At 43.8% G+C, this 25,297-nt stretch overlaps 2 protein-coding genes across 4 annotated transcripts in view; both read right to left on the bottom strand.

The window, feature by feature from the left end:
• Window positions 1-1,972: 1,972 nt before the first annotated feature.
• On the bottom strand, window positions 1,973-24,344 carry ASRGL1 (asparaginase and isoaspartyl peptidase 1). 3 transcript variants are annotated; one of them, XM_028118203.2, is made up of 8 exons: window positions 24,253-24,344; window positions 24,028-24,121; window positions 22,609-22,809; window positions 13,536-13,678; window positions 12,587-12,744; window positions 4,520-4,638; window positions 3,631-3,741; window positions 1,973-3,188 (listed from the first exon to the last, which is right to left on the bottom strand). In XM_028118203.2, the coding sequence occupies exons 3-8, from the start codon at window positions 22,796-22,798 to the stop codon at window positions 2,983-2,985; spliced, it is 927 nt and encodes a 308-aa protein (XP_027974004.1). In that variant the 5' UTR covers window positions 22,799-22,809; window positions 24,028-24,121; window positions 24,253-24,344; the 3' UTR covers window positions 1,973-2,982. The 3 variants fall into 3 exon arrangements, with proteins under 3 accessions (XP_027974004.1, XP_027974005.1, XP_027974006.1); XM_028118204.2 differs by lacking the exon at window positions 24,028-24,121; XM_028118205.2 differs by lacking the exon at window positions 24,253-24,344 and having other exon boundaries at window positions 23,969-24,240.
• Window positions 23,924-25,297, bottom strand: part of LOC114220269 (secretoglobin family 1D member 2-like) — a 36,194-nt gene continuing 34,820 nt past the window's right edge. Inside the window, exons 3-4 of the mRNA XM_088017467.1 lie at window positions 24,331-24,377; window positions 23,924-24,095 (exon numbers count right to left, since the gene is read on the bottom strand). Of these exons, the coding sequence (XP_087873593.1) occupies window positions 23,924-24,095; window positions 24,331-24,377 (219 nt within the window). The remainder of the gene's footprint in view (window positions 24,096-24,330; window positions 24,378-25,297) is intronic.

The raw sequence follows: 25,297 nt of genomic DNA on the forward strand, positions 1-25,297 counted from the left end.
GGAACAGGAACTCAAATTTTTCTTTTTTAAAAATTATTTTATTTATTTTTATTATGTTAGTCACCATACAGTACATTGGTTTTTGATATATTGTTCCATGAATCATTGTTTGCACGTAACACCCAAGCGCTCATTGTAATACGTGCCCTCCTTCGTACCCAGCCCCCCAGCCCCCTCCCCTCTGAAACCCTCAGGCTGTTTCCCGGGTCCCAAATTTTCTGAGTAGATTATTCTGAGGCAGTCAAGATAGATTAGTCTCCCGTGCGGGTCTGGGGCAGTGCTGGACGTTTTATAGTTTGCTGCCCTCCAGTGGTACAGAAGTGACGAGTCTCCTCTTTCACGCAGCATCTCGCTCTCGGGAGAATGCGCGGGACAAAACAGAGGGCCATTCCCGGTCTCCGCTGAGGGCGTTCCCAGGCTAGTGGAGGCCACTGACTTTTCACTGAATCAGGGTCTGAGGGTAACAATCCACGCCTTGGGCTGTACAAGGGGGGCCGACGTACGTACCCTTACCTAACTGGGCTGCCCGGCGAAAGCCATCAGGTGGCCTCCGAGCTGAGCCTCCAGAGCCTCCAGCAGTCTTTGACGACTAGAGTTGCTTTCCTTTTGAGTGGTGGAACTGGTAAGCACAAAATGAGATGTTTCGGCTGGCCCTCCTACCTCCGCCTCCCTTATCCACTTAGCGATGGCTGTCTTCTTCAGTCTCTCCCTTCCCAACCTCTCACGTAATTCTGCTTTGCCTCCTTTTTGGGCTGAATTGTGTCCCCTCAAAATTGGTTTGTGGAAGCCCTAACCCCCAGTACTTCAACAGAGAACTGTATTTGGAGACAGGGCCTTGGAAGAGGTGGTCGAAGTTAATGGGGCCAGTAGGGTGAGCCTTCACCCAATCTGACCGGTGGCCCCATCAGAAGAGGAAAGTTGGCTACAGACATGTATAAAGACCACGTGAGGACACAGCAAGGAGGAGGCCATCTGCCAGCCAAGGAGAGGCCCCAGGAGACACTGAGCCTGCTGACACCTTGATTTTGGACTTCCAGCCTCCAGAGCTGTGGGAACATAACTTTCCATTGTTGAAGCCCGTGTCTGTGGTGTTTTCTTGTTGGCAGCCCTAGCAAACGAATATAACCCTAACATAATACTTATTTCTACAGGGCAGTGGTTGCATTTTGAGTTTTTTTTTTTTTTTTAATTTAGAGGGAGAGAGAGATTGAGAGAGAGAAAGAGGGAGAGCTGGCGAGCGCAGGAAGAGGGGCAGAGGGAGAGGGAGGGAGAGAGAATCTCAGGCAGACTCCCTGCTGAGTGTCGAGTCCAATGCAGGGCTCAATCTCATGACCCTGAGATCATGACCTGAGCCGAAATCGAGTTGGACGCTTAATCGACTGAGCCACCCAGGTGCCCCAACATTTTGAGGTTTTCAAGGATATAAACACACCCACTCCCTCCTGGGCCCCACCACAGTTTCTCTATCTGTCCAGAGGATCCTTAAGATAAACACAGAGCAGTTTTCCTTTAATTGCATTTAATCTTCACGGTAATCCATTTTATAGATGAAAACATTCCTAGAAGTTAACTTGGGTCACCCAGGTAGTGGGGACAGTCAGGATTCAGACTCAGTTGTGCCTCCGAGTGCCACCTCCCCCTCCGTAGCTCGGGGCAGCTGGCCGGCCTGGGAAGGTCACGGGCAGGGATCTGGACGGAGATGGCTGTCTGGCAAACCACAAGAATGTTGCTCATTCGCCCCGCTGATCCTTGCAAATGGTGGTCTGTTTTCTCCCTTAATCCATTGAGAAAAAGCTCCATTCCTCTGAAAAACTCTCCAATATACTCCACGAGGCAGGACGTAACCGACACATCCCTGTACCACCCTCCTCTCGAAAGTCCTCTTGAGTTAGTACGCCTGTCTGAACTGACAGAAACAACGGGAGCTTGTGGACATTCTGGTCTTTGTCAGCAGTGACTCCTAACCACACTGTTAGTCTTTCAAAATAAATTTTATTAGTGGCACATGGAATTTAAAGTTAAGCAATTTTTTTCCAGAGAGAAGGTAAGACCTGACAGACTAAAAATTTGTCACAGCAGAAATACCATTTCCAGTGTAAAGCGAGACGAATAGGAATAGTTTCCACCAAGGAAGTGACTTTTTTTCACGATGCTGACCATGCTGTACACATGCCCCCTGCAGTCGTGGGGGCCCACAGCCCTGGACATCGGGAGAGTGCAGTAGATCAGAGTGCATCCCCATGGGATTGGTGCGCTGGTTATAGTAAGGGTGGAGAGATCACAAGCCCCCTTACTCGGCATGAGCACCAGGAGGGCCTGCAGCAGGCGGAGGCTGGTGGGAAAATGCTAGGCCAGCAGACTCACGTGGGAGCTCCGCAGAATCTCCATTAGACCCTTCACCTCCAGACTGGGGGCTATGGGTTATCAGAGACTACTTCTAAAGTATCTGGAAACATGTCTACATCAGTAAGTCAGAGGAGATCTGAACCTTCTTAGGAAAATCAGCTTCTCCTCTCATGGGTTCTTTTCCCTAACATTCTTCTGACTTAACATGGACTCTGCAACCAAGAGAGCCCCAGGAGGTGTTGGTTTGGGTCCCCCCACCTTTTGAGCCTGCCCCTTCTGTCTCCGCTGCAGGTCTCCTGATCCCAGATGGCACTCCCTGCACCGAAGTGGCTGTTGTCCTGTTCAGATCATGTCATTTCTTCTTTCTAATCTAGGACACTGGGGACAACTCATAAGAAAGACTCAGGACCTGGTCATCTGCACTGGTCTTATTTTGACCTTAATAGGAGCGTTTCCCTTGGCACTTCCAGATCCTCCCCTCAACCAAACACTCAGATACTCACTGATCAAGGCGACAAAACGAGTGACAGACTGCAGAATTTTCCATTTCTAGATCTAATTGATTAAGCTAAGTCTCCACACCAGGAAACTGGACTTTCCCTCCAAGCTAGCATCTAGAACACAATCTTCAGGGCCCTAGGGCAGGTCAGTGATACTGGTCTCGTTGAGATCGATTCCAGAGTGCAGCTTGCCATTCTTGGCGGCTGCCCAGGGCATGGAGGTGGAGGTCCACTTCACTGCCCAGTCTCCTGCTTTGCTGACCAAGATGACGCCGCCTAAACCCTTCAGCTTTGACTTCATATAACCCAATGACATGTTGGCTGCCTCTTCCAATGTCTTTCCTGAAAACGAGGAAAGGTTGAGAAAAAACACACATTATAATGAAAAGAATCTGATGGGAAAATCAGCTGCAGTATGAACAACCCAAGTGAGTTAACAAAGACTTTGGGCCCATGATTTCTATTTGAACGCTTCAAAGAAGCATCCTCACCATAAAAGGCCCTCTTTGCACTGAGATGGTGCCTAGCATCAGCCTGAGCAGAGCTGCTTTCTCTCACACACACAGGCTCAAAGTCTCTTTACTGCCCCCGAGATGCCCAACACGGACAATAGCCTAAGGGCACTTCTTTCCAGATCCTAACAGGAGGTGGGAAGAAGTCAAAGGAGCCTTAACCTGAAAGGAACATCTAAAGCAAACGAGAAAGGGTTTCATATACTTTACAGCCTATTTACAAAGAGCTTCCATTCACTTGTCTTCAGACAGTATGAACTTGTTCTGTGTACCTTGTTCTACGTGGAAGAGAGTGAGTCTGGCTAGATTCACCTTCAGGATGCTCTCCCCGTGCCCCGTTGTTGAAATGGCGCCAATGTCATTGTCAGCATAACCTCCAGATCCTGCTCAAAAAAGGTGGACTGGTTCTAACTGAGCAGCAACAGTGAAGAAATGCAAACACATATCAAGTCTAACGCTACATAAATGTTAAATCCCAAGGAGTGCCAAAGGGTGAACAAAGGTCAGTAGCCGTGACCCTGAGATGCAGAGGTGGAGTAGTAAGTGCCAGGTGATGACCCCGAAATCAGTCCTGGTGGTGGGGGGGGGGCGGGGGTTGGCCCGAGCTCTCACGGAGCAGCTCCTCCAGGACGGCTCCTCCTTTGCGAAGCCCACCCAGCCAGTCCCAGCCCCGCCGCTGACACACGCCCGGGAGCTAGAGGACGGACTTCCGTGTCAACACAAACGTTTCCACTTGTAGCAGCACCGCGTCGCTTTCGTGCCACTCAAATCTAGTAGCTGCCAACCTATATTCTCAGCTTTTTCTGTTTGTTAATTTGAGCCCATGCCTGGGAAGAGTCTTTGTGTATGTAACTCTTCGGGGCTAAGTCTGCAGATCCTGAAGCTGGGACGAGAGAGAAGAAAGAGGCCCTCGGGGGCTCGCTGGGGGCCCCCTGAGCCTCCCCAACTCATCCCGGGAGCCACCTGCCTTGGAAAAGCCTCTCGCATGCCAGATACAGGCGCCCTCTCAAGGCGGTGCCCTGCCCCAGCCCTTCCGCCCTCCCTCCCCCCACCCCACGCTCCCGGATCTGCCACTCCCAGAAGAGGCAGGGAGTGAAGAGGAGAGGGCGACAGGTGGATGGCAGCGGAAGGGGCAGGGCAGCAGCCAGCCATGGGGCCTACCTATGCACGGGGTGTCTCCAACCCGGCCGACCATTTTATTAACGATGCCGCCCGTCGAGGTTGCATAGGCTACGTTTCCTTTGCAGTCCAAGGCAACGGCACCCACGGTTCCCAAGTCTCTGCCAAGAATGAAGAGAAAAGTGACAGACTGAGACGAGAGACACTGTCACAAGTAACATCGTAGCTGAACAGCACTTAAATCCCCGCGTTAGATGCTAATGGCAAATGGGACACGCTTTGATTCTATCATTCACACCTCACATTAGCTTTTTATTCTGCAGGTCAGACAGATTGCTAGACATTCCTTTAGATCTCAGTTTTAAGAGCACATCCCATCCCAGTACCACCATCTTCTAGCTGTGGGACTTAAAAGGTTTTCTTCTCTGCGTCTTATTTTCCCCACCTATAAAACGGGGGTAAAAATGATTGAGTGCGTCCCAAACGTTGTGTGCATAAAAATCCCTTGGATCCCTGGGCCCACCCCAGAGATCCTGAGTTGGTGGGTACAGGGTGGGACCCAAGATCCTGCATTTCTCACAACATCCCAGGTGATGCCGACGCTGCCTGTCACACCCCACTTTGCCTGTTTCCCGGGGCTTGCTGTAAAGATGAAATAAGTTACTGTTTTCCCTACCATATACATTTTCAAGTAAAAAAACTGGAAGAAATTGTACAACAACTGTCATGCCCACCACCCAGGTTCTGTAATGAACTATATTTGAGGCACGTAGTAAATGCCGGGCACGGCAGTGAACTGCACCTTCTGTGCAGCTTGCATGTGGGGGCAGAGGGCAACAGGGCGGTAAAAATTTGCTTTACGGAACAACAGTAAAAATGATGACGACTCCAGCAGCATGGAGAGGGCTTTATACAGGGTCTCTCTGAAGGAGGTGAGGGCAGCCCGCACGGTTTGCTGGGAAGCTGGAACATGGTTGTGAAGCTCATGGAATTTGGAGGTCACTGTGGTTGCAGAGAATAACGCAAGGGGGGGGCGGTCAGGGGATGGCCAGCAGCCAGACCACGGAGGCTCTGACGGGTGGGGTGACTGTACACCCTGGTGACCCAGGACAGTCCTCATTTGTCCCCACGTAACAGTTCCCCTTTCACTCTCCAAGTCAAGTTCTGACTTGAACACTAAATCATACGGTCATCTGACGTATAGATCCTGAGTGAGATGGGAAGACACTGCAGAACCTGAACCAAGATGTGTCACTAGATGAGTTCAGTTTTAAAAATATCATCCTTACCCTACACTCATCCACCAGAATGGCTAAAATGAAGACGACTCGGTATCCCTTTGGAAAACCATCTGGCAGAATCTACCAACGCTGACTTGGCAATCACACTCCTAGTAGATTTCTGCATTCTTCCAACAGGAATGCGGAGCCACGTTCACCAAAAAACATACACCAAAATGTTCACAGCAGGACTGTTAGTAGTAACAGAAAGCAAAGTGACATAAATGTCCACCAAAGGCAGAGTAGGTGGACTGAGATACAGTCATGGAACAGAATCGTCTATTGCCGTGAAAATGAGCTACTGAGGTATGCGGCACACGGACGGATCTCAGAAATATAATGAGGGAAGGAGGCACCAAATAAAGTACGTACTATATGTTTCCACTTAAATAAAGTTTGAAAACTGGCAATAGTTGTCTACAGTGTTAGAAGCCAGGTAAGTGGTTGCCTTTACGGCAGGGCTGGGAATGGTAGGGAGCATGGTGGGGAGCATCGGGCGATGAGCAATTTCCCCACCTGGGGGCTGGTTATATGGGTCCACTCTGTGACAACTCAGAGGCAACATAAGACTTGTGCACTCCTGTATGTATGCCACACGTGTACAAAAAGTTTCTCTTAGAATAATCATTCTGCCAAATGTGTGATGACTGAGGGAGACAAGAGTGGAACTAGAGATGGTCAGGAGGCTTGAAGAGTTGCTGGCCTCCGTTAGGGTGCTCCTGGGACGGAGAAAAGTAAAAAAAGCTCCTTGGGACATTCTGAAGGCAGAGCTGCCAGACTGTGGGGGGGCTGGGTGTGAGAGAGATTATGGGAGGCTCTAAAGCTTTGGTTTCCAGAATGGAAAAGGTACAGGAACAATAGGTTTTTTGTTGTTTTCTGGTTTTGTTGGTGGCTGTGGAGCAAGGCTGGTGGGGAAATCCGGGGTTCCGTTTTGGACACAAGCTTGAGGTACCTGTTGGGTGAATTGCAGCTAGATGTGGGCTGGCATTCAAGGGGCTAGAAAGAGAAATTTGGCATTCTGTTTGGCAGAAAACCCTATCTTCCAGCATTCACAAAAATCAACTCCAGAGGGGCGCCTGGGTGGCTCAGTCATTAAGCGTCTGCCTTCGGCTCAGGTCATGGTCCCAGGGTCCTGCGATCGAGCCCCTCATCGGGCTCCCTGCTCGGCGGGAAGCCTGCTTCTCCCTCTCCCACTCCCCCTGCTCGTGTTCCCTCTCTCGCTGTCTCTCTGTCAAATAAATAAATAAAATCTTAAAAAAAAACAAACAAAACACAAACCCAGAGAGTTCAAGGCCTGAATATAAAACATAAAACAAAATTCTTCAGGAAAATCTAGGTGACTACAGATGTCTCAGGGTGGGGAGTACCTTCTACGTTTCTAGTCGTACAAGCTATACAAGAGAGGTAGACTATTTGATTACAAAAAAGTAAAAACCTGTTTATGGCAAAAATACCATAAGCAAAGTAAAAGCAAGACTAAAAACAACAGATTTGGATTTTTTTTTAAAGATTTATTTATTTGAGAGAATGAGAATGAGAGAGAGAGAGTACATGGGGGGAGGGTCAGAGGGAGGGATTTTTTTTTTTTAAACAGAGCAGACAGTCTTAAGACTGAGAAGGGACATAACAATGAAAGAGAAAAAATGATCATAGGACAAAAATAGGCAAATTCATAGAAACAAATGGTCCACCAACAAACGCCAAATGCTCAAACTTGTTGACAGCCAGGGAATGCAACTTAGAGTGACAGCCTTTCCCTCCTCATGTCAGATGAGGGCTGGCACTCCCAGACTCTACCCCTAACACTCCTAAGGTGTGGAGGCAAGACTGCAAATACAAATGGCGGCCCATATACCATCTATTTACTTTTGAGAAGCTGTAGATACGTTCTTTTCTCTTAGAGTGATGAATAGGTCTTTAAATAAATATTATAAATCCATGGTTTTTACATGACCAAAAGTGGACAAACTACCAATGACGACTTAATGTAATTATTATTGTGCCCATCTGGGTCCTTTGTTGATCAGCTATTGATGGCTGGAAACACACACACACACACCCTATAAATTATTGTTTACTCCACAAGGTTGATTTTCCTGCTTTCATTTCATCGTATGTCCATACAACATGTGTTCTCTTGACAAACTGCCACATAAGACAGATCTTTTTGAGTCCGTGTAGTTCTTAGCAGGTTTTTTTATTAATTTTAATTTGGAGAAGCTTCCCTCTGCTAAGGCAGCAACAACTGGAATGTTCAACAGAATTCTTAAGGCAATCCTTAGATTTGGAAAGAACTCCTGATTTGAATATTACCACACTCAAATGCTACCGAGCATTGCGGGATACATTTTTGTAACGGAAGACACTATTACATACTTTAACTTGATCATATATGTCACGATCGCTCCCTGTAGTCATTTATACCATCTCTTCAGCAGCACCCAGATCCATGCAGAGTATCTTCAGCTCTTTCACATTTCACTGCTGGTGTATTATAAAGAAGACTGAAAGCAGCGGTTGTGTTGTTTGATTTTGTGCAAGTCTCTCTTCAAATGGCACTATGCTCTGATATATGACAGAAAGACAGCTCTATGGGAGCTGATTTGGGGATTATTTCTACATGAATCTTCTTCAAGTTAGGTAAGAATTTTTGTTGCCTTCTTTCAGGTTCCTTTTATTTTACTGGAATTCTTTTCTTTTTTCTTTTCTTTCTTTCTTTGAGAGAGTGCAAGAGAGCACAAGCAGGGGGGGAGGGGCAGAGGGAGAGGGAGAATCCCAAGCAGGCTCCACGCCCAGTGTGGAACCCCATGTGGGGCTCAAATCTCATGGCCCTGAAATGCACATTTCACATGCAGTATGATTTTGTTTCTCTAAACTTAATATATTTTCAACCCTTTTAAAAGTGAAATAGCCAAAAATATATTTTTAAAGCTTTTATTAAGCTTATCAATAGAAATTAACAGTTCATACTAAGTGACTGTAGGTAGCATCAATTCAAAATTAATTTCACTGTCTGTCAAAGTCCATAATTTACTCTTTGAGAATCTTCTGTGGTTTCACGGAATTCTTTATCTAAATTCAATGTAATTACTTTAACAGCACTGAGTTGGTCATTCCCACCATCTGTCTGAGATTTGTTCTAAGGTCAGATAGGAGTTTGAACACGCTGTTCCATTTTGGGCCTATCTAGAGAATCCCCCATTGGACCCTCTACTGCCACACAGTGGGGGCACACCTCCCAGAAACAGATTCAAACCTTGTCACATGGAATACTTTTGGGCTCTTGGCCAAACTTCATGCTTATATATCTTTTATTTACCAACCATGTTCACTCCATCATCACAGGCTTGCCTTTGACAGTCTTTTATTTTTTTTTAAGCTTTATTTTAGAGAAAGAGAAAGTGTGCGTGTGCAAGCAGCGTAGGGAGAGGGGCAGAGAGAGAGAATCTCAAGCAGATTCTGCACTGAGCGTGGAGCCTGACAAGGGGCTTGACCTCACAGCCCTGAGATCATGACCTGAGTCAAAATCAAGAGTTGGGTCACTTAACTGACTGAGCTACGCAGGCGCCCCATTGCCTTCGACAGTCTTTTAAATTGATGCCTAAGATGAAAAGCTGTCCCCACTTCTTCTCTAAATCCAAAACACTTACTTCAAAAAGCAGGTGAGTCAGACTTTGTTTTTCTTCTCGGGGTAGTACAGCCATACATATAGGAAATGTTAGTTGCTCGACGTGTCTTCTGACCATGGTACCTTCTAGTTGAGCTGAGTATTTTGTTAAAAACATTTTATGTATTTGATTTCATCTCTTGCTTGTTACCCACTAAATTAATCTGTCTGAATTCTCTATCCTAGATAGTGATCATTAGTTTATTTTTTGTCTTAATTACATATATTATTGAATTTTGAAATCATTTTTATTAAGCCTAGAGATGTCCCACTGTGTTTTGTAAACACGGCGCAGATGATGGAGTGCCATGAAAAGCCTCATTAGGCCTGGCTAAATACCGGACACACTGTATTGTTCTTTCAAGAACATTATATCCCTGTTTCATATTGTCTTTTTCTTTTTCCGCTGTTATCAACTGCCTGTTCCCTCAATCCTACCGACTGCATGTGTCCTTTTGGTGTGTGGTTCTTCGTGATGAGCTCTTCCTGTAGTAAAGGACGGGAAATCACTGGGATTTCATTGGAACTGTTCAAACTGAGGATGTGGCAAGAATAATATTCTTACTAATTTTCACTGTTCTGACAGGTAATTAAATCTTCACTGGACCAAGAATTTGGAATGTCCCGCTTGTGAACGTTAGGTGGATCTTCCTGGAAGAAGACTGCTTACTTTACTGTTTTGTTTTCTAAAATGCGCGTGGGCTGTGTCCTGGAAGATTATTTTCCTTCTTTCTTCCTCTCAGCTTTCTGTTTTCTTTTGTGAGCTCCACTTTTGTATTCTTTTTCTATCAAAATCTTGACTTAACACGCATTTTCAATAATCTAGGGATTAAAAAGATGTAATCGTCTTGAAAGTGCACAAAATTAAGATACATTTTCATAAAAAAATGAAGAGTAAATATAACTGAATAAATATAAATGAACTGCAGATATAACTTTAAAAAGTTAAGTGTTTTCCTAAAATATACCAAATTATCTATTAATATTAAAGTCAAAACATGAATTATAATTAGTGAATATAACATCTTAAAATAAAACTCCTTAAAAGCTAAAAATTTTAACATATCTTAACAAACAAAACCATTCATAACTAACGTTCAGTGTCCATTTAGTTGCCAACATAAAGAGCTGGTTCTTCACGCAGGTTCTGTCTAGACCCACACTGTCCAGTATGGCAGACATGAGCTACCTGCGCCACTGGCCACAGGAAGCGTGGGCAACCCCCCTGGGGGGGGGCGGTGGAGGTGTGCTACAAGTGTAGCATATGGGTCAGATTTTGAAGATTTAATGTGAAACAAGAATGTAAAATATCTCAAGTAATTTCTTATCTTGATTACATGCTGAAATGATAAAATTTTAGATGTATTGGGTGAAACGTGTGTGTGTGTGTGTGTGTGTGTATGTGTATATATATATATATATTTTTTTTTTTTTTGAGAGAGAGAGAGAGAGAGTGTGAGTGGGGGTGGGGAGGGGCAGAGGGAGAGAATCTCAAGCTGACTCTGCACTGAGCGTGGAGCCTGACATGGGGCTTGATCTCATGACCATGAGATCATGACCCGAGCCAAAATCAAGAGTCAGACGCTTAACCGACTGAGCCACCAAGGCACCCCTACCTGTTTCTTTTTACTTTTTTAATGTGGCTACTGGAACATTTTAAGTTGCATATGCAGCTCTCGTCTTTCTGTTGGACAGTGCTGGTCTAGACCTACATATATACACTTTTAAGAGTAATGGGCATCAGTCCTCATGTGCAAGTCTTGCAGATATTGTACTAACCCATGAATCCCGCCAGAACCATAGCATAGAACATGTAAGGAGGCAAGAAAATGGATACTTGGCACTACTGGGAAACAATTACTTTGTTATGTAAGAATTTATTCGACAAGTTATTAATTTGTCTTTTTCTCTTACCTAAGTCCTTCTGCTGTTCAATTCTTCCCCCCACTCCGAAGCAGTGTCCATTTCATATATCAGCAGTAGCACAATCCACAAAGCTTTAGACTTAGGTGGCCTTCGCTTCCAAGACATAGAGCAAGTGATGCAGAGAAGCATTTTCCTGGGGGCTGAATGGTGTTAATCACAAGCGTGGATGATGAGGGTTATGGGTCATGCTATGCCACTGCTGAGTGACAGAGGTGCCCCAGGTGTCTGTAATAAGCCAACTGTTTTGTGTGTTTGTGAAATGGGGGGGTCCTCTAAAGTGCAGGACCCAGGGTGGAGCCCCTCTCACTTATATCTAAGGGTAATACTGGCTGGTGGAGATGTGTGCTGTTGCAGAATTTCTGGAAAGCGATGTGACAACATCTGTTAAAAGACCCAAGAACCATCGATAAAGCAGCCCCATTCCTGTGACTCTAGCCTACAGGTACAATAGCACACTTGGTAAGGTTATCGAAAGCTACCAGTACATGACCAATTTTGTAAAACAGATTCTTAAGCTGGGGACACATCAGAATTACCTGGGAAACTTTTTCCTAATACACCTGCCTGGCCTCTTCACCTCAGATCTATTAAATTAGATTCTTTATGGAAGGGGACCAGACATGTATAGTTTGAAAAAGCTCCCTAGGTGATATTAAAGTATACTGCTGGTTAAAAATGACAAATCTTAAAGAGTATGCAGAGTTAATAGATTATATTCCATTATAAACTCCCAGGCCATATCTAAATTCTATTTTTCAAATTTTGCTTGAATTAGGGGGCTTTTACTTGGGATTTTGAACTCTGTAACACAGAAAACCGTAATTCAGAACAAATGATTAATTCAAACTTACAAGAACTGTACTGATTCCTCTGTACTAGGACAGCAGGCTCAAGTAACTTCAGAGGGTTCACTAGGTCACAGACAACCTGTTTTGTCTGCTTTTAAGATAACAAACTGATCAAGAGGCATCCGGCAGTTACTCCACTAACACAAGGCACTCTATGATTAGAGAAGGAACTCGGCCAAATCTGAGTTGTTATTACAGGAGTAATAAATGAGGCTAAATGTAAGAATCAAAAGAGCAGTTTTTCCATGATGTAGTGTCAATTATTTTGTACAAAAATGGAAACTACCAAGTGATTCTTGACTTATTTAAGAAATGTAGGTAATCAGATATTTGTTACACTTCCATGCCTGAGTAAGTCCCCAAACTGTGAGCCACAGAAGACACTTACTGCTGACAGTCTAACTTCAGAGCACCTTTCTCATGCTTCTCTTTTTCCAGACGTTTTATGTTTCTTTCTGTCACCAGCTGCTCTTTAGGAATCGTAGGGACCCCCATGACTGCTGCAAATTTCGCTGCACCTTGGTCAGTCAGAAAGCAGTGAGCTGTCTTGAGCCAGAAAGAAACAGAAACATGGTTAGTTTTATGAAATAGTCAAAAAATCTTTTTAACTGTTCTGTGTGGATATAATTACTTCTCTCTGGGTATAAAGCCTCAAAAATGCAAATTCCACTGGCTTGCTTTTCCTCGAATGTTGAACAAAGCCTGGCACTCTGAGATCTTGTATTTTCAAAAAACCCCCAAAGTGATGGAATATTACTAGAAAGGTACTTACGTATGATCTTAAGTTTATTTATTTATTTAAAAGATTTTATTTATTTATTTGACAGAGACACAGCAAGCGCAGGAACACAAGCAGGGGGAGTGGGAGAGGGAGAAGCAGACTTCCCGCAGAGCAGGGAGCCCGATGCAGGACTCGATCCCGGGACCCTGGGATCACGACCTGAGCTGAAGGCAGAAGCCCAACGACTGAGCCACACAGGCGCCCTGATCTTAAGTTTAGAGAACACAATTCATCTTTATTTTACATATGCTATTAAACAGTTGGTCTGTTCAATTTGTATCTGTTATGTCATCCATGTTGAGAGAAGACTGAAGAAAATATAGGAAGACAACATGAAAACAAAGTAATCACTGGACAAGGGATTACTAGTAAAATTCCACTGTCAACAGAGTCAGAGTCTCGGCTTATTTGAGAAATTTAAGTAGCAGTGCTTCTGTTCTTTTATAGGGTTTTAGGAGAACAGTGCTCACAAGTATTTCCCTCCAGTAAGACCACTTTTAGTTGCTAGAGTACAGCGGTAACAATTTCTTACAAAAAGGATGCTTTTGTCACATACCTTTTCCATAACAAGCCGTGCAAGTTTAATGGGGTTTGCTATACAGCGGACTGCAGACACAGCTCCCGCAGACAGGTCTTGTCCATTCATGATACTGGCATCCATTTCAACATCACCATTTACATTCAAGACAGATCCACAACCTAAAGCCAAAGACAAGTTGAAAAGCAAGAATTAAGAACTTCGAAATGGCTCCCAAGTTTCCTCTAAGCTGTTGACTTTAATTCATCCTCTACTCCACTGCCAGAGAGACATGTTTGGAAACCCACATCTGGCTTGGCATCCCATGACCTACAAAACAAGAAGTATGAAAACACTTCCCGATCTGGCTTCTGAGCTCCTTTACCAGCGGTATCCTCCCCACCCCCTTCTTGGCTGCATTTTACTGAAATATGAGGTTTCCATGAAAGTACCATAAGTTCCCATTGCTCTGTCCCCTTGTGTATGCTGTTCTCTTTACCACCAGCACTCTTCCTCCAACTCCTTTTGCCCAGATAATGTCTGTAAGGCTAGCTACGCTTTACCTCTTTGTGCCTGTTTCCTCATTTGTAAAATGGGATAAGAACAAAGCTCGAGAATATTGAAAGGATTATAAAACTGTCCAGTATCTAACAAGGTAAAATTCACAATGTTTGGTATCCAATAAGAAATTGCCAGGCACACAAAGAAACAAGAAAATATGACCCATAACGAGGAGGGAAAAAACCTCACTCAATAGTAACAGATCATAAACGACATAAATGACAGAATTAGTAGACAAGGATGTTAATAAAACAGCTGTTATAACTATATTCTATATGTACCAGAACATGGAGGAAAACATAAAAAGGACCCAAATAGAACTTCTAGAGATGGGGAAAAAAAAGTCCTTTTTTTTTAAAGATTTTATTTATTTATTTGAGAGAGAGAATGAGAGATAGAGAGCACGAGATGGGGAAGGGTCAGAGGGAGAAGCAGACTCCCTGCCGAGCAGGGAGCCCGACACGGGACTCGATCCCGGGACTCCAGGATCATGACCTGAGCCGAAGGCAGTCGCTTAACCAACTGAGCCACCCAGGTGCCCCCCCCCAAAAGTCTTAAGTGGAAAATATACAGAAAATAAAACAAGGTTAGACAGTGCAGCAGAAAACATGAATGAACATGAAGATGTAGTAATGGAAACTATCCAAAATGAAAAATAAAAAAGGATAAAAAAAACCCAAATTAAAAGAGGTCATTGAGCTCAGGGACAATTTCAAGCAACCCAATCTATGCGTAATCGGAATCTCTAAAAGGAGAGGTGAGACAAGAGGGACAACAAAATATTTAAGGAAAAATGGATAATAAATTTTCATATTTGATTAAAACTACAAATTCACAGATCTGAGAAGCTCAATAAACTCCAAGCAAAAGAAACATGAAGAAAATTACATGCAGGGACATCATGATCAAACAGCTTGGTGCTAAGGAGACAGAAAACCTTTTTTTTTTTTTAAAGATTTTATTTATTTATTTATTTGACAGAGAGATGAAGGGAGAGCACAAGCAGACAGAGGGAGAGGGAGAAGCAGGCTCCCCGCGGAGCAGGGAGCCCGATGCAGGGCTCGATCCCAGGACCCTGGGATCATGACCTGAGCCGAAGGCAGACGCTTAACGACTGAGCCATCCAGGCGCCCCAAGACAGAAAATCTTATAAAAGTAGCCAGAGAGCCATGCATTGGGAAGAGAGGAAACAATGAGAATATGTTTCTTGTCAGAAATGATACAATCCAGAAGACAGTGGAGCAATGTCTTTAAAGCCCTGAAATGAAAAACAACAACAACAACACACACACAAACAGCCTGTCAAGTTGGAGGTAAATATACAGTGAAATTATCTTTCAAATACAGAAAACAAGACTTTTTCAGATACACAAGAGCTGAACGAAATCACCAATAGCAGATGTGAAATACAAGAAGTGTTAAAGGAGGTCTCTCAGGAAGAAGGAAAACGACAGTGGACCACAGTCATAAGCCACACGAAGGAAAAGCACTGGAAATGGTTAGTATATGGGTAAAGCAGAAATACCTTTTCCCTTTATTTTAATAATATCTTTAAAATATAACCGTTTAGGGGAGCCTGGGTAGTTCAGTTGGTTAAGAGTCCAACTCTTGGTTTTGGCTCAGGTCATGATCTCAGGGTCGTGAGTTCAAACCCCACTTAGGGCTCCATACTCAGGAGGGTCTGCTTGAGATTCTTTCCTTTTCCCTCTCCCTTTGCCCCTCCCCCTGCTCTCTCTCTGTCTCTCATATAAATAAATAAATCTTAAAAAGAAAAGATTCTCTCTCTCCCTCTCCCTTTGCCCCTCCCCTCTCCTCACACTCAATCTCTCTCTCTCAAAAAAATATATATATGTATGTATATGTGTGTATGTATGTACATATATAACTGTTTAAGGGAAAAATAGTAACAATGTACTGGGTAATTTATAACATACACAGAAGTAAAATACATGACAGCAATAGCACAAAGGCTAGGAAAGGGGAAACAAGTATACCATTACAAGGTTCTGAGATTATTCATGGAGTACAATATTACTTAAAGGTAAACTGTGACAAGTGAGAGATGTATACTATAAACTCTAAAATAACCCTTAAAAAGAAGAAGTCTAGCTACTAGGCCAACAAAAGAGGTAAGACGCAATCATAAACAACACTCAATTATCCCAAAAGATGACAGAAAAGGAGGAAAAAAGAGAAACAACGAATGGATTGGACAAATAGAAGACAAATAGCAAGATGACAGACTTATACCTGACCATATCAATAATCACACTAAATGTAAATGGCGTAAATACCCCAATAAAAAGCAGAGAGACTGTATAAAAAGGTAAGATACAACTCTGTGTTACCTAAAAGAAATCCACTTTAAATATAAAGATACAGGGGCGCCTGGGTGGCTCAGGTGGTTAAGCGACTGCCTTCGGCTCAGGTCATGATCCTCGAGTCCCAGGATCGAGTCCTGCATCGGGCTCCCTGTTCAGCGGGGGGTCTGCTTCTCCCTCTGACCCGCCCCCATCTGGTGCTCTCGCTCTTTCATTCTCTCTCTCTCTCAAATAAATAAAATCTTTAAAAAAAATAAATATAAAGATACAAACAGGTTAAAAATAAAAGAATGGAAAAGTTATACCATGCTAAAATGAATTAAATGAAAGCTGGAGCAGCTATATTAACATCGGGCAAAGCAGACTTCAGAACAAGGAACGTTAAATAATAATGACATTACATAATGATAAAAGGGTCAGTTCACATAGAAGACAGCAATCTATGTACCTAACAACAATTTCTAAATATATGAAGCAAAACTGATAGAAGTCAAAGAAGAAATAGAGAAATTCACAAATAAAAGACTTCAACACTCCTCTCTCAGTAATCAGTAGAAATAGACAGAAAATGAAGGTATAGAAGATCTGAACAACATTATCTACTAACTTGACCTTATTGAGATTTATAGAACTTTCCATACAACAACAGCAGAGTACATATTCTTTTTAAATACAAATTGGATATTTACCAAGAGAGACCATATTCTGGGCCAAAACCCAAACCTTAAAAGTTCAAAAGAATGTAAATCACACAGAGTATATCCTTTGACTGTAACAGAATTAAAATAAAAGTCAGAGAGATATTTGGCAAATCCACACATATTTGGAAATTATCGCACTTCTAAATAACCCACGGTTCAATGAGGAAGTCACAAATGAAATTATAACATGTTTTGAACAGAATGAAAATGAGAAGACAACATGTGAAAACTTGTAGGATGCAATCAAAGCAGGGCTTAGAGGAAAATTTAAAGTATTAAATGCTTGTATTAGGAAAGACAGGTCTCAAATTAATGATCTCAAAAATAATAGTAAATTATTCCTAAAGTAAGTTGAAGAAAGGAAATAATACAGATATATCAATGAAATTCAGAAGAGAAAAACAGTAAAAGAAAAAACAATAAAAAAATCCACAAAACCCTCCTAAAACCAATAGCTACTGTTCTTTGAAAACACATAACCCCCCCTCCAAAAATCCCCCCAAACCCAAACTTGATAAACTCTAGCTAGACAACCAAGAAAAAAAAGACAGAAATTCAAATATCAAGAATGAAAGATGGGACCTCTCTACAGACCTTATAGACATTAAAAGAATTAAATACAGTATATTATAAATAACTCTTAAACCAATAAATTCAACATCTTTTTTTTTTTTTTTTTTTAAGATTTATCTTAGGGGCGCCTGGGTGGCTCAGTCGGTTAAGTGGCTGCCTTCGGCTCAGGTCATGATCTCAGGGTCCTGGGATTGAGCCCCATGTCGGGCTCCCTGCTGTGTGGGAAGTCTGCTTCTCCCTCTCCCTCTGCTGCTCTCCCTGCTTGTGCTCGCTCTCTTGTGCACACTCTCTCTCAAATCAATAAAATCTTAAAAAAAAGATTTATTTTATTGATTTGAGAGAGAGATCTCACGTGCATGAGAGAGCACAAGAAGGGACAGCGGCCGAGGGAGAGGGAGAGAGAAACACAAGTAGATTCTGTGCTGAGCACGGAGCCTGAAGAAGGGCTTGATCTCAGGACCCTGAGATCAGACCTGAGACAAAACCAAGAGTCAGATGCTCAACCAACTGTACCACCCAGGTGCCCCTATAAATTCAACATATTTTTTTAAAAAAGATTTAATTAACCAATAAATAAATAGGTCAGAAGCACAAGTAACAACCTGGATTTACAGTTGGCATCTAAAGTGGAGGGTAGTCTTGTGGGACTGAGCCCTTCACCTGTGGCGTCTTTTTTTTTCTTTAAGATTTTATTTATTTGAGAGAGAGAGAAAGAGAGAGAGAGAGAGAGAGAGAGAGAGAGCACGCACACACACGCATAAGCAGGGGGGAGGGGTAGAGGGAGAAGCAGGGGACTCCCTGCCGAGCAGGAAGCCCGATGCGGGACTTGATCCCTGGACCCTTGGATCATGACCTGAGCTGAAGGCAGATGCTTAAGCGACTGAGCCACCCAGGCGCCCTCACCTGTGGAATCTGATGATACCTTCAGGTAGATAGTGTCAGAAATGAGCTAAATTGTAGGACACCCAGCTGGTGTAGGAAAACTGCTTGGTGTGGGAAAATCTACACACGCACTGGAACTGGGTTCAGAATCTTCAGACAAAGGCAATCCAGTGGAACAAAGATAAGTCTTTACAACAAACAGGGCTCGAACAACTGAACATCCATATGCAAAACAACCCAAATCTAGACACAGACCATACACCCTTCATAGAATTAACTCAAAATGGATCACACACCTAAATGTAAAATGCAAAACTATAAAGCTCCTAGAAGATAACATAGGAGAAAATCCAGGTGACCTTGGGATTGGCTTTTTAGATACCACACCAAAGGCATGCTCCGTGAAAGAAAAAATTGTTATGCTGGACGTCATTAAAACAAAAAATTTCTGCCATATGAAAGACACTGTCAAGAGAATGAGAAGATAAGCCACAGACTGGGAACATGTATTCATAAAAGACACATCTGATAGAGGACTGCTATTCAAAATATATAAAGGACTCTTAAAACTCAACAATAAGAAAACACAATCTGATTAAAAAATGAGACAAAGAAAAAAAAAAAAACCAACAACAAAAAAATGAGACAAAGACCTGAACAGACATCTTACCAAAGAAGACCTACAGATGGCAAGTATGAAAAAGATCTATTGTATTTTTATATCAGCAACAAAGGTTCATAACTCTAATCATAATAAGTAACATTTACAATAGCACCAAAAGACATGAAGTAACTAAGTATACATCTAACAAAATATGTATAAGATAGTGCATGCTACAAACTACAAAACACTGATGAGAGGAATCAAAGATTTAAACAAATGGAAGCACTGGATGGAAAGGCTCAGTACCGTTCAGATTTCAATTCACCAAACTGCTCTATAGAGTTAATACAGTCCTAATCAAAATCCTAGCAGGATTTTTTTGGTAGAAATTGACAAGGTGATTCCCAAATTGGTGGGAAGGCCGACAGCCAAAACAGTTACCCAGACATGCGTGCAAAGAGCTGCAAGACTCTTACTACCTGATTTGAAGACTTAATATAAAATTACAGTAATCAAGACAGTGTGGTATTGGTGAAAGAATACACATACAGCCCAATGCAATAGAGTCCAGAAACAGACCCATCCATTCAAAGTGAAGTGATTTTTGACAAAGGTGGAAAAGTCAAGTGATTTTTGACAAAGGTGGAAGGGTGACTCCATGAAGAAAGAATTGCTTTTTCAACAACGGGTGCTGGAACAATTATGCAAAAACCATCTTAATATATACCTCACACCATATACAAAAAATCATTAAAAAAGGATCAGAGACCTAAATACAAAACCTGGAACTATAAAGTTTCTAGAAAACAGGTAAGAGAAAATGTTTGTGACCCTGCATTAGGCAGATATTTCTTTTCTTTTTCTTTTTAAGATTTTATTTATTTATTTGAGAGAGAAAGAGAGAAGAGAGAACAAAGAGAGAAGAGAGAAGAGAGGATGACTGAGCAGGGAGCCCGATGCAGGGCTCAATCCCAGGACCCTGGGATCATGACCTGAGCCAAAGGCAGCCGCTTAACCGACTGAGCTACCAGATGCCCTAGCCTAGGCAGATAGTTCTTAAGGTATGACACTAAAAGCACTAAAAAATTGGATTTCTACAAAATTAAGAACTTTTGTTCTTTGAAAGGCACTGTTAAGAGAAAGAAAAGACAAACTACAGACCAAAAGAAAATATCTGCAAATCACTTATCTGATAAAAGACCAACGTCGAGAATATATGAAGAATTCTTAAAGCTCAGTAATAATAATAAAAAACACAATTCAGAAATTGACAAAATACTTGAAAAGATATTAAAATAAACATTTGCTGCTAGGGAAAAGCAAATTAACACTAGAATGAGATCCCACCACACACCTGTTAGAATGGCTAAAATACAAAATACTGACAACACCAAGTGCTGGTGAGGATGTGGAGTGACTAGAACCTTCATACACTGCTGGTGGGAAGGGAAAGTGGGAGTCACTGTGGAAAACAGTTTGGCTGTTTCAAGTAAAGTTAAATATATGCTTGCCCTATGACCAGCAATCCCACAACTTGGTATTCACCCAAGAGAAAGAAAAACTTATGTTCACACAAAAACCTGTATGCAATTGTTAATAGTGATTTGTAATGGCCCCAAATTGGCCATGTCCTTTGGTTGGTAAATGACCAAGACTTAGTATATTCATACAATGGAATGCTACTTAACAGTAGAAATGCACGGACTATTAATAGTTGTGTCGACATGGACGGCCCTCCAACGCATTACGGTAAATGAAGAATCCAGACTCAAAAAGCTACAGATTGTGTGATTCTACTCTTCTCCCTCAATGTGCTGCAGAGCAGATGCCTGGCACAGTAGAAGCGAGTCACTTAGAAGTGAGTCACTCTACCAGGCTCTGGTATAGAGCAAAGACGAGAACTAGCCACTCCAGTTCTGAATCCATACTCCCCAGTTCAGGCAGACGACTGATCCCAGTAGTTTAGACAGGGTGGGAGACCAGAAGACCTGTTCCAAATCAAGGTCCTTTGTGAATAAGTGGGTGTTTGTCAGCTAGAGGGTCAAAACTGCTAGTGGCATGTAACTGAACAAGTCTCCCACTGAAACAGCAGGCCACTCCTTCTGCCGGCAAGGGGGAGCATCTACTAAATTCTGGTTCAACCAACAGCCATAACAATGCACTTATGTCTCATTCTATGGTCAAGCTGACTTATGAAATTTTGCATAAGTGTTAAAGAGTGCTTAGCAGAAGCAAGGGGCTGGAACAAATACTCAGTATTTCATGACTAATTGGTTCAGATTTCCTAAAATTCTTCTCTCTGACAGATGTTAGGTGGGTGGTATCATCCCAAGAAGTATTTTAATCCCCAGATTCTAGGTTCTCTATTTTAAAATCAATGAGCATAAGAATTATACCTAACTCATAATGCAGATTAAATGAGTTAATCATGCAAATTTCTCAGACCACTGCTTGATACATAGTAATCATAGTAGTTACAATGATTATTACTCTAAAAACGCATCAATTGAGAGGAAGAAGCCAAACACAAAAGAATACACTCCGCATGATTCCATTTATATGGAATTGTGGAGAAAGCAAATTAATCTATAACGACAGAAGAAGAGCAGTGGATACCTGGTAGTGAGGATGAGGGTGGATTAAAATGCAAAGCGGCATGAAGGAACTTCTGGGTATGATGGAAATGTTTTAATTTTGTTTTTTTAAAAAGGATTTTATTTATTTATTTGACAGAGAGAGAGCATAGGCAGGGGGAGCAGCAGGCAGAGGGAGAGGGAGAAGCAGAAGCACTGACTCCCTGCTGAGCTGGGAGCCCCATGCAGGGCTCGATCCCAGCACCCTGGGATCATGACCTGAGCTGAAGGCAGACGCTTAACCGGTTGAGCCACCCAGGTGCCCAATGGAAATGTTTTAAATCTTGTGGTGTGGTTACACAGGTGTATGTATTTTTCAAAACTTAAAATGGGTGCACTTTATAGTATATAGTCTACCCCCACACCCCCACAAAAAGATGTAATAAAAAAGCCTCTTGGTATGTGAATTCTTGGAAGCAAGTTAAAGAAAAAATGGTGAACTGATGGATTTAAAAAATTTTTTAAAGGTTTTTTTTTTAAGATTTTATTTATTTATTTGAGAGAGAGAATGAGAGAGAGCACATGAGAGTGGGGAGGGGCAGAGGGAGAAGCAGACTCCCTGCTAAGCAGGGAGCCTGATGTGGGACTCGATCTTGGGACTCCAGGATCATGACCTGAGCTGAAGGCAGTTGCTTAACCAACTGAGCCACCCAGGTGTCCCGGATTTAAAAATTCTTAAAGCAACCTGGTCAACAGGTAAAAAGAAAAATTAAATCTTTTTAGCATATTAAATTTTACTGAAAAGCTTACCAGATTCATTGGCACTTTAGATTCTATTTGTAGGGGGATAAGCTTAACCTGATTTGGCATGAGTTACTAACTGCACTGCAAATATACCTGCGTTGAACTCAGGATGATCTTCTAGGAATGCCACAGCAACTTCCACAGCGTCAACTGCGCTTCCTCCATCCATCAGGATTTTGTAACCTGCCTCAGCGGCTTTGATGATGCCCTGGCGCACCCACTCTTTCCGGTCCTTAGAGATATTGCTGGCTCCGCCACCATGGACCACGATGACGGGATTCATGTCGACGGATCCTAGGCATCAGGAAGATGAAGGTGTCACTTAGAACAGGCCCAAGAAGATCACCCTGGGCATAATCTCTTGGGGGAGATTCCACTGGAGACTAGGTCCAGTTTCTACCCCAGGAGGGAGGCAAGGTTTACAGCCTCAAGAAATTTCCTGAGACCTAGGGGATGGGGGCAGAGGGCAGAGACAGCGTGGTTTGAACTTTGCACAAAATGCCCAGAGTGCCCCCTGGCCTCGCACATTCCCCGTTTCTCTCCCACCCCCACCTCAGGCATCTTTGGGCCTTCGGGTGGGGCTTCGGGACCCAGAGCCCGCGCCCCCTCCCCACCGGCTGCCATCCGGCCTCAGTTTTCCAGAGAACCACAGTCTTTGCTGGGGAGGGGTGGGGACTGCCTCCAGGGCCAGAGCTCGAGCCCTACTCCTGGGCTCTTTCTGGTCTTGGGTTTCCCCTGAGATGGTCCCTTTTCCAAGCCTGTAAGTCCTGGATATCTGAAGGCAGGTACCACACTGACTAGGCATCCAGGATTCCTGGTATTGGTCCAGGGACTGGACCAGGTAGGGATAGTCCGGGACACTGGTGGAGGCTCTGTGAAGGACATCAGGCTGCTGGGGGCCATCCAGCTTCAAAGCAAAATGAGTAAATCCTCCAAAGCCAGATCTCAGTAGGATCTCAGAAGCCATTCTGGGACTGTCAGAGTTTAGAGATGGGAGACAGCTAGGAATCATGAACGCCAGACAGGCCCCAAGGAAAAAGGGTATGAGGGTCTGAGGGTAACCACAATTCCAACCTCCTCATCACTACTGCAGTGGGAGGAAACGCTGGCCTCAGGATAATTCCTGGTGGGCTAAGACAGGCCCTATCCAACTGGCCCAGAGTCTGCAGACCGCGGGGCAGGTGCTCTGGTGTGAACTGCGCATGCACTTGCCAGCGACACTCAGCATCCAAGCTCCTTGGGATCGTCCAGTCCAGGCCGTGTAGGGACAGACTGGGCCACAGACACGGACTTCGGGGGTCACCCCGCGCTGCAGAGGTCCAGGTCCCCCTCCCCGCCCCCCAAAAAGAGATGCGCCACATCTCACTGGAATCCCTTAGTCTTGACATTCTTGGGCAGTGCCAGTTCGTCAGCGCCCCCCGCCCCCGTCCCCCACCACTTCCCGGACCCCCACCACCAGGCAGGGCGCTTTCCCGGTCTCCGGCAGCTGCTCCGGCGGCGCCGTCGACTTGCCGAGGACGCCGCGGGAGGCAGACGCAGGGGCTTCAGGCTGGGCCGAGCCACCCGGCCGGCCTCGGAACCTGCGCGGTCCAGCGCCGGGGCTAGCCTGTCCGGGAAACCGCTGGGCTCGCAACCGCTCCGCGGACAACGGCTCCGCGCTTGCGCACGGGGGCGGGGCTGGCGCGCAGCTCAGTTACCGTAAAGCCCCGACCGGGGCCGCGGCGCAGCACCTCTCACCTTTGCCGGTGTCTCCGCTCCGGCTCGACCCCAGGAGGCTGGCTCCCGGCACAGGGACAATGCTGGCCCTCCACTCACCTGAGCTTCCTGGTGAAAGGGGGAACCTCCACTTCCTCCTTATGAGGCTGGGGGCGGGGTGTTGGTGTTGGTGGCGAAATGCGTGATGTGCCAAGGTTTTGTAACTGACAATTGAAAAGCAATGCAGTGGGCCCTGATACCCTTCCTCTGCTCGAAATGTTTCTCAGTCTTGTTATTCGTTTAAATTCAGATCGCTTCCTTCTAATCGTCTCTCTCCTTAACCTTTTGTAAAGAACGGAAAGATAAACTATAATTGGTATGGTTCTGTGCTGGAGGTGCTCTGAAGAGTCTGAAACCCTAGGCGGATTCCCTCCTCTGAGCTACCAGGAGCCCAGCTCTAAATTCCTTAAACCACATGTGCCCTTAGTTTTTTTTGTTGTTGTTGACACATTTTCTTCAACCTGCTCCAGAGAGTTCCCTTAAGGCTCTGACCCCCTGGATGACAACCAATCATCTGTATCCGCCTCCCCCCTTCCCGTTGCCATAGCATCCTTCCAATAGAAGGAGTTTACATTTCAAGACAACTGTATGATACTAGGTTAGTGGAATGAACCAAAGGATACATTATTTTAATATGCAAAGTAGTCCTTTGAATTATAATTTTATTTCCATTAGTAATTTGCTTTAAACTTTTTATTGGTTGGATGAGCCAATGTCAAAGATAAATTTTCACTTTGTCCAACAAATAGTACCACACAGCCTCCCCAGTTTAAGATACTCACAATGTAGGGCCTGATTCTGATAAAGCAGGCAGTTAGTTAAGAGCTGGAGACAAAGGTGGTGATAAATAGATGACACATTAGAAGCCTGACTGTGGCTTTTTTTTTTTAATTTAAATTCAATTAGCCAACATATAGTATATCATTAGTTTTTGGTGTTGTGTTCAATGATTTATTAGTTGCGTATAACACGCAATGCTCATCACATCATGTGCCCTCCTTAATACCCATCATTCACTTACCCCATC

Source organism: Eumetopias jubatus, unplaced genomic scaffold, assembly GCF_037043125.1.
Source record: "Eumetopias jubatus isolate StellerSeaLion01/CBP00866 unplaced genomic scaffold, mEumJub1_p1.0 scaffold_13, whole genome shotgun sequence".
NCBI classification, from domain to species: Eukaryota; Metazoa; Chordata; class Mammalia; order Carnivora; family Otariidae; genus Eumetopias; species Eumetopias jubatus.